General features: G+C 46.4%; 1 protein-coding gene across 1 annotated transcript in view; it reads left to right on the top strand.

Moving 5' to 3' along the window:
• DOCK2 (dedicator of cytokinesis 2) overlaps nucleotides 1–15942 on the top strand; it is a 358186-nt gene that overhangs the window by 36481 nt on the left and 305763 nt on the right. The window contains exons 7-10 of the mRNA XM_054568066.1: nucleotides 2117–2252; nucleotides 4313–4467; nucleotides 8457–8538; nucleotides 13812–13947. Of these exons, the coding sequence (XP_054424041.1) occupies nucleotides 2117–2252; nucleotides 4313–4467; nucleotides 8457–8538; nucleotides 13812–13947 (509 nt within the window). The remainder of the gene's footprint in view (nucleotides 1–2116; nucleotides 2253–4312; nucleotides 4468–8456; nucleotides 8539–13811; nucleotides 13948–15942) is intronic.

Raw genomic sequence — 15942 nt, 5'->3', positions numbered from 1 at the left:
TGGAGAGGAAAGCAGCCAGGCCAGGACCCTGAGGGTCTGTGCGCCAAGTGGGGAGGTTTGGATTTGTCCAGAGGCCAATGGGGAGCCACAGAAGGAGGCGTTTTTGTTTTCTTTATATTAAAATTTTCTTTTTAGAAAAATACATATCGTGGGACCTTCTTCCCCCACCCTTATCTTGGGTTCATTTTACCGCTTTCTTGAACAGAAGGAAGCAATGGGGCTACCTCCTGAGGGGAAAATGTCAAAACGGTCAGTTCTCCACATGAATGGTCTGCCATCCTGGTGGGGACAACCTCTCCAGATGCTGGGTCTTGGGAACCCTGACTGTCCTGCTCCCCGACTCCTGATGCTCCCAAGTTTCAAGTGAGACTGGTAACGGACAGGACCTTCGGCATCCACAAAGTGGGGGAGGGGTCCTGGAGGAACTCCCCCAACTCCCGTGGCCACAGCGCCCAGGAGGGTGGTTTAGTCATCCATTTCAGAACTGAATCCACTTTGATAAATTTTGAGGGGAAAGAGCTGCAGAGAGACTGTGGCATTAAATTAGGATTCAGCGATGCTCTGTCTTTTCCGAGACCACTCGAGCCTCTGCTCAGCATTAGTTGAATGCATTTATTCCCCCGAGCGCGGCCCGTTCCGCAGTGTGGCCGTGCAGCTCTGTGAGTCATATCTAGTTGGGAGGTAATTTCCTAATGAACGTGGGCCACCAGGTGAACCTTGGCTTCCTTCTGTTTGCGTTTGGATGTGCCTCTCAATTCGACTCTCCAATAAGAGATGAAAATTTAGTCTCCTTCATTATTTCTTTGCCGCCCTTCCCCGATCTGGTACTCGGTGGCGGTGCCGGAGCAGGAATCGAGATCAGCCCCCCTCCCCCTCCCTTCTTTGTGTGGACAGCCAGGGTCTGCCATCTCAACATCAAGGGCAAAAGCAGCTTCACATGAAGACCTCTGCAAACCTAGCCCTGGTCCCCAACCCAACACTGCCCCTGCATGCCTCCTATCTATAAAGTGTACCAAAGAGGCTGAGAGTACAGACTAGGATGTTGTATCCCTTTTATGTAGCGATGTGATCTTGAGCAAACTAATTAGCCCCCCATATCCTTGGTCTGTCTTTACTAGTAAAATAAGAGTATTAATATTACCTCCCTCCTAGGATTGTTGTAAAGGTTAAATGCATTAATGCACATAAAACATTTAACGGATGTGTGCTATTGCAAGGGTTGTGTGAGTCTTTGCTGTAACTAGTGATCGTTGAGGCCAGACAGAATGGCAGATGCAGTTGAAACAAACTGATGCCTAAGGGGAAAGCTTGTGGCCTGGAAGTCAAAGAGCTAAAGAGCAAGCTGTGGGTAGTATCAGTATATCTGAGATTCCCCCCAACAACTGTGTCTAAATTGTTATCGAATAAATAATGCATGAATACCTTATATTCTCTATATCACACCGCATTATTTCACAGCATATCATATATAAAATCATTAAACAAATTAAGATTAAGCATGAGTCCCCCTTGACCCCCCCTTCTACCCCTCCTAGTCCTGGGGTCCTCCCTTTCTTCACGGGTACCCTTATCAGTAGTATTTGTTCAGTGGTTTTTGTCCAGACTCTTCTCTCTGCTTATTGTCACTTGTGTAGATGCACCCAGATAACATACGTCGCTTGGTTGGTTTGTTTTATGTAAATCACACTATATGCATTGGTTCATACTTTTTTCCTCCTGAGATATATCATTTAAACATATGGAAACAATATTACATTTTTCAAACCCTGCTTAATAAAATTCCAACCCAGATTACAGATTATCTACCCATTCCCCTTTTTATAGACACTTTTTCAACACTTTGCTGATGCAAATAATACCACGACACACATCCTCATTCAAGTGTAAGGTGTTTCTCTAGGTTCGATATCTCAGGAAATATACATTTAAAAAATTTTAATACATGTTGTCACAGTCCCTCCTGAAAAGGCTGTGCTCCCAAGCTGTCGGCGTGGAGCTGTTCCATGGGGCCAAGAGTCCTCAGAAGTCAGATGAACTTTCTGGTAGAAACGCCTCGCCGATGCCCTAAAGACTTCAGCCTCCGTGATTTATCCCCTCCTCCTGTTTCACTTTTCAGAATCCTTGAACTCGATCTGATTGTCAGAGATGAGGATGGAAATATCTTGGATCCTGATAATACCAGCGTCATCAGCTTGTTCCATGCACACGAAGAAGCAACTAATAAAATCACAGAGCGTATCAAGGAAGAAATGGTGAGCTTTGTGAAATAGGCTTTGGCCAAGTGAGGCAGGCATTTAGCACGCCATAAACTTATATGGGCTAATTAACCAGACTGTATATTATTCAAAGGGACATCTGTCCTATGATCAGAGATGATCAGTAACCACACATATTTTATTGTGTTTCTGTACTTGGATCTGTAATTCATTCTGCATCCATTTCACAGGTAGTTTAATGCCAGCAAGTTTCCTGCTCTCACAGAGCTTTTATATTCCAGAGATAAGAGAGGGAGAAGGCAGTAAAAAATTAAAAAATAAATAATGGAGAAATTAATTTCAGGTGGTGATATGTTCCTAAAAGGAAATAAACTAGGGTTATGTGAATCAGGGTGAATCAGAAGCTATTTCAAAGGGTACCATGACGAAAGGCTTCTCTCAAGAGTGACATCTGAGATGACACTTGAATAATGTGAGGGCATCAGACCTTGGAAGCTCTAGGGACAAAGTGCCTCATGCAGAGGGAAGAGAAGATGCAAAGGTCCTGAGGTAGGACCAAGTTCCGAATGTTCAAGTAGCAGAAAGACCAGTGTGGATGAGGCACGATGAGTACTTTGAGAGTGTAGGCAACGACTGGAGAAGCAGGTAGCAGGAGCCAGGTCCGACTGGGCCTGAGGAGTCATGGAAAAAGAGTCAAGATGTTATTCCAGGCGCGGTAGGAGGCCAACAAAAGATTTCAAGGAAACTTATTCTTTTGAAGGTTAACATAATCTGATTCATAATTTAAAAATAATTTTAACCGCTGTGTATTTGAAAGCAACCTTGTTTTTAGATTTATTGAGAGATAATTTTCATACAATAAAATTAATTTGTTCTAAAGTACAGTCTAATGAACCTTATGAATATATAATGTTGGGTAAACACCACAATCAAGATATAGAATGGTTCCATCACCCTAAAAGTTTCTTTTAGTTCCTTTACAGTCAATTCCCTTCCCCATCCCCAAGCCCAGGCAATTTCTAATTGGCTTTTCATGACTATACTTTCACCCTTTTCTAGAGTTTTATGTAAGTGGAATGATATGGTTTTTCTATTTGACAGCTGTTACTTAGTGTGATATTTTTGAGGTTTATGTTGTTGTATATATTAATGTTTCTTTCCTTTTTATTGTTAATTGCTATGCCACTGACCAGTTGTCGATGGTACATATAATTGGCTAATTGTCGGGCATTTGTGCTGTTTCTGGTATGGGCTATTAAAACTAATACTGCTGTAAATATTTGCATACAGATCTTTGTGTGGACATATGTTTTCATTCTTTTTGGGCCATACCCAGCAGTAGGATTGCTGGATCATATGATAAGTGTATGTTCAACTTTTTAAGATACTTCCATACTATTTCCCAAAAGGACTGTATAATTTTGCATTTCCACGAGCAATGTATGAGCATTCCAGCTGCTCTGCTTCCTTGCTAACACTTGGTATTGTCAGTCTTTTAATTTAAGCCATTCTAATGATTGTGTAATGGTATCTCATTGTGGTTTAATTTGCAGTTCCCTGGATGACTAATGATGTTGAATATCTCTTTATGTGCTTACTGGCCATCACCATTTGTGTCTTTTTTTTGTGAGGTTCTGTTCAGATATTTTTCCCATTTTAATTGGGCTGTTTCTCTTATTCTTGAGTTGTAAGAATTTTTTATTTATTCTGGATACAAATCTTTATCAGATATGTATATTTTACAAATATGTTTTCTTTGTGCCTGGCCTTTTCATGCCTTAAATGTGTCTTTTCAAGGGCGCAAGTTTTTAGTTTTGGTGAAATTTATTTAAGCAATTTCTTTTGTAGTTTTTGCTTTTTATGACACTAACTTTATGAGGAAGACTGGTGGGAAAGCAAGATGTGAAAATCAAGCTAAGAGAGTCCAAGTGACTCTCTGCTTGGCTCAGATTGCAGAAACTTTTGGTGGTAGAGCTGGGAATAATGGTGAAATCTTTATGCTAGAAATCTACATGATTCTCAACATCTTTCTGTTGTCCTGTGTGGTGCTGGGCTAATTTTCTCTGTCTTCTTCTCCTCCTCCTTCCATCTCTCAGTCAAAAGACCAGCCAGATTATGGAATGTATTCCCGGATCTCCTCATCCCCTACTCACAGCCTCTACGTCTTTGTGAGGAACTTTGTCTGCAGAATTGGGGAAGACGCTGAGCTCTTCATGTCTCTCTATGATTCCAACAGGCAAGCCGTCATAAGGTGGGTATGGTGAGTGCGGCCTGACTTCTCTGCAGGTGGAAGGTTGGCGATGGCGCAACACAGAGCATCTTTCCATCATCACTAGTGGAGAAATTCCCACCTCGAGGTGACACTGAGCCTAACTGAGAATATGAAGTACCTTCCTTTGGGGGGTGGAAGTATTACTTGCCACCAGATGTTCCCCAGAGTGGAGTTATGGTTACAGGGTTTTATAAATAGTTTTGATTGCTGAAAAACAGCCAGAAACGGCAAGATGCAGAGAAGAAGCATCAGATAGAATAAAAAATCACCACTTTTAGAATGGGAATTGAGAAATGAATGGTGAAAACTCCGTATTCTCCATGGCAGCAACGGTCTAAGAGTGTGGGCTCTGGGTTCACATCCTGGCCTCACATTTTAGTCTTTCTTAACTTTGGAAAGGCTATTAATTTTTTTTTTAACTTGGAGTTTTTCCTGTGCAAAATGTGAATGCCAACCTCACAGGATCATTTATTTCAAGGTTTTAATGAGAAAAATCACACGAAGCACAGGACCAGGCCGAAGCTACCTGTGCTTCACGTGGGAGTGGCTGTGATTATTACTGCTGTGTTGTTTGTTTTTGAGAATGGGCAAGTGAGGGAACTTCCGGGTGCCTCAACTCAAGGACAGGAAAACACCTTTGGGGATCTCCACGGGAAGACTTTAGCGCACCTCTGGCCCTGACTGCTGTCCCCCTGGCCTCTGTTGGTGGCTCAGACCACACTTCCTCCCAAGTGACCACTACCTGCTCCCTCCGGTAGGGTTTTGGGCCAGCACATGGTGAGGCCCTGGTTACACATTAGACTGGAGCTGGCACCCAATCATTGTCTTTTATGGGGAAAATGATGTCTTTCTAGCTTGGATGTGATGATGATTAAATGAGGTCATGTACAGTACCTAGCGATGTGGCACTTTAGAAAGTGACAGCTCTCTTCAAGACCTCTGTGTGACAGGGAGGGCTATCCATCTAAGAAATCTGAACTGAGGGCTGCACATGATCTCCCTCATGGAACCCTCATTACCCTGTGCCCTTCGGTGATCACATGAGGCTCAAGGAAGTCAAGTGACTTTCCCCAAGTCGCACATTTTATAAATGACAGAGATGAGATTTCTACCCAGGTCCATCTGGCTCCAAAGACAAGGCAGTTCCCACTTTAGTCTATCACCAAGGCGCTTGTCCCTAAGAGTAACATCAAATATCCTCAGTGGTTCTCGCCAGGGTTTCAGCTGTGGTGATAGAAAGTTATTCTTTATAGCAAACCTAAATCCCTTGTGACAGACGGCCTGGCTCACCTGGCTAGGCCTCTGTGGCCCCACATACAAATGTCCCTGCTCCTTAGGACCCTCCTTGAAATAGCCTGCACGTCAGTCTCCTTGCTGGTCCTGTTGGCTGCTCCCAAAGCACCTGTGACGGAGATCCTGAAAGCACTCATAGGACCCCACCCCTGCCTCTTAGAAAACATGAGGAGCCCTCACGGCCGAATTGGCAAGGGCGTCTGGCCTCCTGACCCATCTCAGTGACGGATGGCCTGAGCCAGCTCTGGGGAGTGAGGCCATGGGTCAGTGAGATGGCAGCGCTGTTCCCTGCTGTGTCACGCCGATGATGTGCTTGATGGGGCGTGCCTGAGAGATGCCTTGGAGATGCCAGAGATGCGGGGAAGCCCTCTGGAGAGTGAGGGGTGAGGAGGACAAAAGAGCCAGAAGCCAAAGGTAGAAAACAAAGACGGAGGAGCAGAAGCGTGACACAGGGAAGTGCGGGGCACTCGGAAGGCCTCCCTGTGTCAGTCGAACTCTGCTCCTTCCCTAAGAAACCAGCCTTCTCCAGGCCTGCCTGCCCTCCCCGGGGCGGATGTACAGGGAGACACCGGCAAGGGAAGGCATCCCCAGTGAGGCCCAGATGCGGGTTGGGGAGAATTTGGCTGAGACCAGCCTCTCATTGCTGGGATGAGGCCACATCCCAGTGGGTGTGTGAAGAGGTCTGGTTCGGGAGATTTAAGGTAAATTTTTGTAGGACAAAAAAAAAAATAAATAATGCACAAAGCAGCAGCTCAGGCATCAGGCCAGTGGCAAGGCTAATTTCTAAAGAGAGGATGAGGAGGAGCTGGGATGGCCCTCACCCTCTCTCTGAGGAGGGTGTCACGTGGAGGAGGTCTCACCTGACTTGGTGCCAGGTGGCCCTTCCAGATTTACCGCTCAGGTCTCCCTGGGAGAGGATGGATGGGGCTGGCGCAGCCCTCTAAATTGCTTTTCTTATTTATGATTCTATTTCCTCTACAAGAAAATTGCTGGGCCTGCTGTTTCGATCTAGCAGGGTGGTTCTCTATGGGGCTTGCTACATGTAATGAAAGGTCCTGAGAAATACCCATGTATTTCACTGTGACAGTTTAGAAATAACCAATGAGATATGATTTAACAATTTTTTGGGGGGGATGTTGCGGAGATGGGGAATGGAGTCTTCCTGGTTTGCTGCAAACTTCACTAAATTTTTTAAAATCTTACTGAGAAAAATGGTGGATTTAACTTGATTGAGTTTTAACCAGTGGTTAATTTGGAGCTGTGTTTATTTATCAGTTCCATTTCCCCCATGAACTTTGCTGAGATTACTCTCATTAATCTTTTAGGGGTGAGTGGAGAGAGGAGCAAGAAGTCAGCTAGAATAAATCTCTAAAAAGGAGGCAGTTACCCTTAACTTTGCTAAATTCTCATTATGCCTTCTTGGGATGACCTGGTTTTTGAGCTTTAGTGTGCTTTTTCCTAATTCGGGAGAATGACTATTTATTTAGTAGCAACTGTATGCTCCTTGATGGCATGAAAAACCCAATGACTTACCTGGGCACACTGTGCTAAGCTTCTCCTAAGTTTGAGAAGTTCTAGAATCTGTGTCCTCGGCTCAGCTAGACTGACCGTGTGGACCGCACAGGATGGTGTGTGGTTGCTTCAAGATGTGAAACGATTAAGGATCCCATGTCAGAACCATGTGACTGCCTCTCATAAAACCCTTAACCAGGCTTCAGTTAGTCGTAGGATCAAGCCGAAATTCTTGAATGGCCTTCAAGGCTTATGTGGTCTGTCCTCTCTCGCATTTTTCTCTCACCAGGTTTCCAGGGGATCTGTTTTGTAGATGCATAAGTTTCATCCTGCCTCAGGGCATTTGTACTCACGTTTGCTTTACCTGAAGCATTTCCCTCTCCCACTCTTTTCGTGACCAACTTTATTCACATGTCATGTTCTCAACAAAGATTTCCCTATTACCCAGACTAGGCCAAGCTCTCCTGATAGACATTCTTACAACATCCTGAACTTTTCCTTTATAGCACAATTGGGTGTAAATAGTTGTTACAACCCCATTTAAATGGTTACTTAAGTGTATCTCAGATAATGGCTAAGGCCCTCTCTGGTCCACCGCAGTGTGATATTCTATTCAAGGAACCTGTCCTACATCCAAGGGACAATTTAAAATAATTTAAATCTTTACTCAATCTCAAAAGGGGGGCAGGATGGGGAGAGTGAATACATTTAGGGGAGAGTTGCAGTGAAAAAAGGAACCTTTATTTGGTGCAAAACAGCTCAACTGTGATACAACACAGCTGTGAAAACAGCCAAATACATCCTTAATGTCCAGCAAATTGCACTAAATCCTTCCCCACTCACTTCTACCCCTCAGTAACCTCACAGAGAATGCTACTGCTCTTCAAAAATATTAGGCAGCTGGGCCAGAATTTGCTTAGCAGACGAGGGAGGGAAAGAGGTTGCAAATACACATGTTAGTGACGCTTTGCCCCGGCTAGTCTAACGTCTGCCCCTCTGACGGGACCATGATCTTTTGGGGAGAGGGACCACGTCGGTCTCAAACACCACTGTGTCCCCAGCAGCTCACAGGGTGTGGGGCTCACAGTGGAGACTTGCTGGATGTTGTTACTGAATGAATGTTGAGCCCTGGCAGTAATGGGTTGCTACTTCTCTTCCCCCAGTGAGAACTACCTGGTGCGATGGGGCAGCAGGGGCTTCCCGAAGGAGATCGAGATGCTCAACAACCTAAAGGTGGTCTTCACGGTGGGTGTGCACTGCTTCTCGTTACCATGTCCACACTCACAGGGACGTGACCTTGGCAAGGAGGCTGCATCTGCAGAGCTTCCGAGCCAGTGAAGGGCATTGTGTATCCGGTGGAAGCTCCTGGGAAGATGATCTTCTCCGTCTCCCTCTTTCTTCCTCCCTCCCTCTCTGTTTCCAGTGTCCCTCACCTGCACACTGAGAGCACATAAGAGCGCTATGTCAACAAGCACACGCCTCTCCCAGCCGTCATCTGCATGAACTGGGTACAGCAGCACTGCTGATTTTCTGCTTAATTCATGGTTAACCTGAGTTCCTTTATTTGGTTCAGGCCTAAAAACCTTCTCAAATGTATCGGGGGTGGGGGTGGGGGGGGATTGGGAGGAAAGGACTTCCTAGAACACTGGCTGCCTCGGTAAAGTAGATATTCTGAATGTAATTAAGACATAGATAACTAGAGATGTTACAGGTCATCCTTCTAAATACCAGTACTCACTGGGCAATACATATGTAGAAATGTTGGATGATTTATGTTTGAGAGTGAACAGGCTTTTTAGCTTTGGAAAGAGAAAGAATGGGAAGGAGATGAGGGTTATTTCTTGCGGAGTCCCCTGTCTGGTCTGTTTCCACAAGGTTGTGTGAAGGGTATGCTCTTCAAACTCCTGTGGACACTGGTGTTGCCTTCAGGCTCCTTTGGGGAGAAGAGCGTTTATGAGATCTTTCCCTGCATCGCCTGTGTTGGCAGAGGAAATGACTGAGGAGGAGCCCAGGAAGGGCTGCGCATCGACCGCGCTGACGAGTGTGATCCAGCAGTGCCCGACATGCTGGATTAGCCCACCTTGCTCTACAATAATTTTCTGTTCCAGCCCATTAAATGCAATGACTTAGGTCACAATTAGATAGGCATGCAGCTGATTTATTTTGTTTGTCATTTCCTAAAAAATGGGCCAGAGGAATAAGATCATATGTTCTAATTGCTTAGACAAAATTTTCTTGGCTTATATAAATGTGCCTCAATCCTGTTTATCTATTATTAGTTAGAAGGAGGAGCCTATTTATTTTCTTGGTAAATAGGAGAGTCCCATGGGGCTTCCTGATTGAATCAGGAGACAGATGTTTCATGAGAGGGAGAGAGACAGGGAATCAATCAGCGGTTCATTTTGCAGAGAACCAATTCATGGTGTAAACACGCAGGAAAGGGCATCGGTAAATTTGTGTCGTTCAGTATTAATGGGATCCTGCCTTCATGGAATTCCACCTGTGCCACCAGCTCTTCTTCCCACAGCATATGAACTTGAGAGCCTTGGTTGACTGGTTCAAAAGACTGACACTTCCCACTCTTGAAATGATGGGAGTCTTCATTTCAGGGCAAGGAAGGTCATGGTGCTCTAGCTGCTTTTATTGATTCGAGGGCTATTCAGTGAGTATCTGCTGTGTGTAAGCGCCGTGCTAGTTGCTGGGGATACAGCACTGAATAAGCTGATAGGCCCCCGCTCTCATGGCGTGATGGCGGTAATTCAGAAAATAAATACATAAATAAATAAACAAGAGAAATGTCAGAAGGCACTCTATGCAATGTAGATAATTTCTACATTATCTACATTGCCAAATTTTCTTGGCTTATATAAATGTGCCTCAATCTTGTTTTCTTGGCTTATATAAATGTGCCTCAATAAGCCAAGAATAATTAAAACAGGGTGATGTGATGGTGTTTGGGACTTACTTTCAGCTGGACACTGAGGTAATATTTAAGTTAGAGATGAGATAAGACTTGGCAGGCATGTGCCTTGCTGACCATATTTATCTTGTTTCGTTTTAGCTTCCTCTTTGAGGGCAGGGCCAGAGGAGCTGGCATGTGGGTACGTGGGTTGGGCTGACGGTGGACTTCCTCTCTGTCTGCTTTACATGTACTCATCCCCTCCCCCTGCCCTGTAGGAGGAGAGCAGCCTATACCATGAGGTTCCCGAACACCTTGCCCAGTTTGGGGGGTCACTGCCCACACATGGGAAACAAGGCTAAGCAATACAAGGAGTACTGATGAATTATTAAGTCAGGTGACATGAGTTTTAAGTTTCATTGCCCTGCCTTGGCTTCCCTGGCACATCTGAGTTATTAAGGCCCAAGTAAAACGGTTGGAAAACACCACAGATGGGAACACAGTTCCGAGTGAGGGTTGCCTGCGGCCACACCCTTCAGGGAATAACCTGTGCTCACATGACTAGATTCTCTAATGCCACAGTCTCTGATGAGGCAGCTCTTAGAGATCCCATGCCTTCCTTTGAGCAAAGAGAAGAGGGGTGGAGTGGGGACTTACCTGGGACCTTGTAGGTTGAACTAGTGTATTAGTTGCTGGGGCTGCCATTACAAAGTATCACAGGCAGGAAGCCTTAAGTAACAGAAACTTACTTTCTCACAGTTCTAGAGCCTGGAAGTCCAAGATCAAGGTGTCTGCAGGGCTGATTCCTTCGGAGGCCTCTCTCCTTGGCTTGCAGATGGCCACCAACCCCCTGTGTCTTCCTATGATCTTCCTTCTGTGCATCTGTGTCCTAATCTCCTCTTCTTATAAAGACATATTGGATTAGGGCCTACCCTAATGACATTATACTAGTTTAATCAGGTTTTTGGGGTTATTTTTTTAAGAGCCGATTTTTAAAATTAAATTTATTGGGGCGAATTAATTACCTGTTTCCAAATACAGTCATATCCTGGGTACTGGGAGATTAGGACTCCAACATATGAGTTCGGGGGGGGCATCATTTAGCATATATCATCAAGGAAGAAACCTTCCAGGAGCCGGGGCCCCCATGGCGTTGGCTAGCCTCTGAAAGATACCAGCTCAAAACTGTGAAAAATCCTAAGGGAAGAAGAGAAGTAATTAGGGATGCAGGTCATTATAAAGGAAGCAAGACTTGGGCTTGTAAGGATGAAAAGGCTCCGGCTCTATAGAGGAATAAGTGGGAAGCATTTGAGGCGGAGGTGTGGACAGGGGGCTTGGGAAGAAAGATCCAGAGTTGAAAGTGAGCACCAAAGAAATCTTTGTGACAGAAATAGAGTACTTACACGCAGAGAATAGTGGGGAGTCAGTTGGATAGGACAGCTGGAAATATATTATGTCTAGGACTTTTCACGTCAGCCCAGGAAGATTGGCACTAATAGGGTAGGAAATAGGGAGCTATTAACATTGTTGGGGGGAGAGAAGTGAGATAATGAACGTGGCTTGCAAAGGTGGGCTGGTAGGGGATTTCAGGGTGGGTGGAGGGAGGTGCCGGCCAGGCCAGGGAAGGAATGGCCCAACATTCTGGATGTGAGATAATTGGGACCTTAAACACAGTTGCCTGTGGGGCGAGGCAGGGAAGGCAAATGAGCGGAGAGCCTTCCTCGGTCTGAACGCCCCTCCTCCCCTGCCTTCCCCCGCTCCATGCCCAGCCTGGAGGCTTTGGCACGGGGGGGGGGGGGGGGGGAGGGAAGCAGACATCCATCCCTCCAGCCGCTGAGAGGAGCGCCCTTGTGTCAGTCAGCGCTCTCCGGAGAAACCCAACTGACAGGAGAGATGGGCAGATCGATTTACTTTAAGGATTTGGCTCGTGTGATTACAGAGGCTGGCAAGTCTGAAATCTGCAAGGCTGGCCCATAGGCTGGAAACTCAGGCAAGGTTTCTATGCTACAGTCTTGAGGCAGAATTCCTCCTTGTCTGGGAAGCATCACTGTGTGTGAAGGGCTTCAGCTGATTGGATGAGGCCCACGCCATTATGGAAGGCAACCTTTTCGACCTCAAGTCAACTGCTTATGGAGGCTAATTAGACCTAAAAAACGTCTTCACAGCAACGTTTAGATCAGTGTTGGAGCTATCAACTAGGCACCATTGCCTAGCCAAGTTGGTGCAAAAATTCAACCATCACACCCTCCAAGCAGGAAGGTGCGGGCCATGTTGGGGCCGTGTCTTGTCCCTAGAGACTCTGCACCCTTCCTTCCTTTTCCGTCCACACCAGCCACAGGGAGAGGCTGGGGTGGCTGCTTTACCTGAGCCCTGGCTCTGATGTGAGCTGACAGCCTGCCCCTGGTGCATATGCCTGCATGAGGATTAACGCGGATGAGAAACAGCTACACCCTAGCGAGGCCATGCCCAGGGTTCTCTGCTCTGATGCCAACAACACACCCTGATGTTCCTTCTCCCCCGGACTCCAGCTGGGAGGGGGTCCTGGAGCAAGGCGGTCGGATGCCTAGGCGGTCCCCATGGGCTTTCCTCCTGCATGCTTTTCTGATGGTGAGAAAAATGTGTTGTGGCAGTTGGGCTTATGGACTTTGGTGTCAGAGTGACTGGACAGTGTCCCCAAGGACTAAGGGCATGACCTCGGGGAAGCTCCTTATCCTCTTTGTGTCTCAGTTTTCCCGTCTATAAAATGGGAATGCGGTTGTCGTATCTGCTTCTGAAAACTGGCAAGGACCAAATAAGACAATGACATGAGACATTTAGCATGGGACTGAGACATGACCAGTTTCAGTGCCCTTCTGGGCCCACAGCGAGTGCGACGGCCTGTCCCCTCGGAGTTGGCCAGCTCACACACCTCGCTTTGATCAATGAAATGTAAGCCAAAGTGACGTGTATCTCTTGTGGTGGAAGCTCATCTGCCATGAAGAGATTTGCCATGTTTCCTTCCTCCTGCTGAGGGGACAGTGATAGTGCCCATGTGCCGCCAGGGGCCCGGAGTAGAGAAGTGAGCGGAGAGGAACCCCCACCCATCTGCACTGGGCCAGCAGGCTGAGCCGAAGGAAACATCGCTTGTGTTAGAAGCTCTGAGATACTGGGGTGGTTTTGTGTCACGACAGCCCAACCCTGAGCAATACACATACACTAGGTGCCCAGTAAATGGGAACGTAGGATTTTCCCCTCTTCCTGTTGCCCTTTCCTTGAGAGGCGCTGAGCAATGATGAAACAGGTGGCGTCATTTGTAGCAAATACTATTTTGCGGCCCATCAGCTGGCCTGCAGGGAATCCTGCTTGTATAATGGACATTGTGCCTCCGTCCTTCTCTCCTATCAGTTTGAAGTGGAAGAGCCCTGGTGCCCAGTTTCCTTTCTAGCACTCACCATTCTCATCTGTGAAATGGGTGTGATAGCTTGGTTTTCTACCTTCCCTGGGACCAGCCATGTGATTGATTAGTCCATGAATACTAAGTGCTAAGCAATTCCTACAGAATTTACTGTTACTCAGTTTCCTTTTCTAGTTTTTTTTTATTAGACACTTGATGTGTAACTGTTCACTTCCTGCCCTACAGGATCTTGGAAACAAAGACCTCAACAGGGATAAAATTTACTTGATTTGTCAAATAGTCCGAGTTGGGAAGATGGATCTCAAGGAAACCAATACGAAGAAGTGCACGCAGGGACTGAGGCGGCCCTTTGGGGTGGCAGGTAATGACACACGACACACCATTAACTTGTACTGGAGTGCACATTCCATGTGTCTGCATTTTCAAGAGAATTTCTTTCCTGCTCCTCCTTTCTCCCCCTCAAAAAACAAGTTTATGCCATACAGCCCCTAATACCTACCTTTCCAGTAGCTAAATCAAACATAATTGGTGACTATGTCCAGATTTTTGATGAAGGCAGAGAATAATGGGATCCTCGTGTCTGGAGCTGAGCATTGGGAATAGGGCGCAGTCTGAACACTGGGCACCCTGGCTTCCCCTGTGCAGAGAAAAAGGAAGAACAATATGAGTGAGATCTAATTACGATGAGCAAATCACTTTTTAAAAAATACTCAGGACTGGAAATGAAGTTACACAGAATGAATCACCCACCACACATCTGAATTCCAGATGGAAGTGGACATGCGGAGGTCTGGCTTGACCCGGTGAGGCTCCTGGAGGGCTACGTCACTTTTCCAATTTTCTCCATACCTTCACTCTCTCGCGGTTTCCAAGACCTCAGCATTCCTGTCCCATATTTATGGCTTTTGTTATATTTGACCATCACGTGTACTATTATTTACCTAATATATTTTCTTTTAATAAACCCACTTTAATAAAACTAGAGCATTTTTTTCTTAAAAGAATTTAAATGCCCATGGAAACAGCAATTGGGTATGCTATTGTTTTATTAAAATATTAATTTCTAGTCATGTCCCAGTTATATCCCCGTGGACCATATCCCAGCCCAGTGCTCCATGTCCCTCACTTCAGAATGCTCGGGTCTCCTGTGATCACACAGCAGCCGGCTCTCCGCTGGTCCCCTGCACTGCTTGTGAAGGGGCGGGGTGGAGAAAGTCAGCTTACTCTGCGCAGTTTTTTGTTTTTTTAACCTGGCGTTGTTGCTAGCCGGCCAGGTGATCGTGGGCAAGCATTTTCCCCAGGGCCTGAGTTTCATTGTCTGAATAATGATGAACTTGGATCTCGTTGGTCCGCGATCTGTGTTCAAATGCTCTGTCCCTGTACGAGGGGCACTGCTGACATCGCAGTGTTCCTGTTAGGCAGTGAGGGTTCGTCAGCCTGACCTCAAAATGCATCTTTGTCCCTCAGCTGTAGTCTAATCTCTTGGTTTCAGGTGAGAGCAATCTGGTTTAACTGAAAGGTTGAGAGAGAGATTGCTTCAGGCATGGTTGCATCCAGGAACTTAAACGAATTTACATCTTTCTATCTCTCAGCTCCTATGTCCTCCATTTCTGAAGAGGGCTTTCCAGTTGGTAGGGGAAATATTGGCTCGCTGTCCCAAGCTTGCATCAGACTGGCTTAGCAATCCAGGGGAAGGACACGCCTCCTTCCCATTAGTCTCAGCAGAAAGCCCAGGAGCTTTAACTCTAGTCATGTGGTCTCCCCCAAAGCACGTTGGCTGGGGCGGGGAGAGGAGCAGAGTGTGGTCCGTGGATCGCCCAGGTCCAGTGAACAACTCTGGAGCCAGAGGGAGATGGCTGCACCCAAACCACACTCCCTGAGGGGCTCTGTTAATCAGAGAGGGTGGGTGTCAGTCAGGTTCGGATAGCACTTGCTCCTCCTCCTCTCAGCTCCTTCACTCCCCTCTTCAGCTAGGTTTAGTCAGGGGTTGATTATTACTCATAATCATAATAATGAGCTACTCAGTTCTAGCAGCTCCCTGACCAGGGCCTGGAGTGCTGGAGGTGCGTCCTGTTGCTGCGGTTTTAGCTCTGCTTGACTAGCTCTTCTCAGGGACCACCCCCCCCCGCCACCATGCCCCTGTCATTTCTATACCACTGCTCTCATGCAGGAGTTCTTCGCCTTGATTTTGTGGACGTTTAGTGGCTGAACTAAGGAGAAGTTTCTGAGGATCCAGGATCCCTCTGGAATTGCAGGGTTCAAGGTTCCCACGGTCACGTGTCTATGCACATGAGCGTGTTTATGAAAAGAGGGTGACTAGATCTCATTGGGTTCTCAGATCCCACAGCGAGTCATT

The sequence above is a fragment of the Pteronotus mesoamericanus genome, unplaced genomic scaffold (assembly GCF_021234165.1).
Source record: "Pteronotus mesoamericanus isolate MK-2021 breed Mesoamerican mustached bat unplaced genomic scaffold, CSHL_Meso_final contig_2, whole genome shotgun sequence".
Taxonomy (NCBI): Eukaryota; Metazoa; Chordata; class Mammalia; order Chiroptera; family Mormoopidae; genus Pteronotus; species Pteronotus mesoamericanus.
The sequence above is the reverse complement of the archived record's forward strand: the minus strand, read 5'-3'. Positions and strand labels throughout refer to the sequence as shown.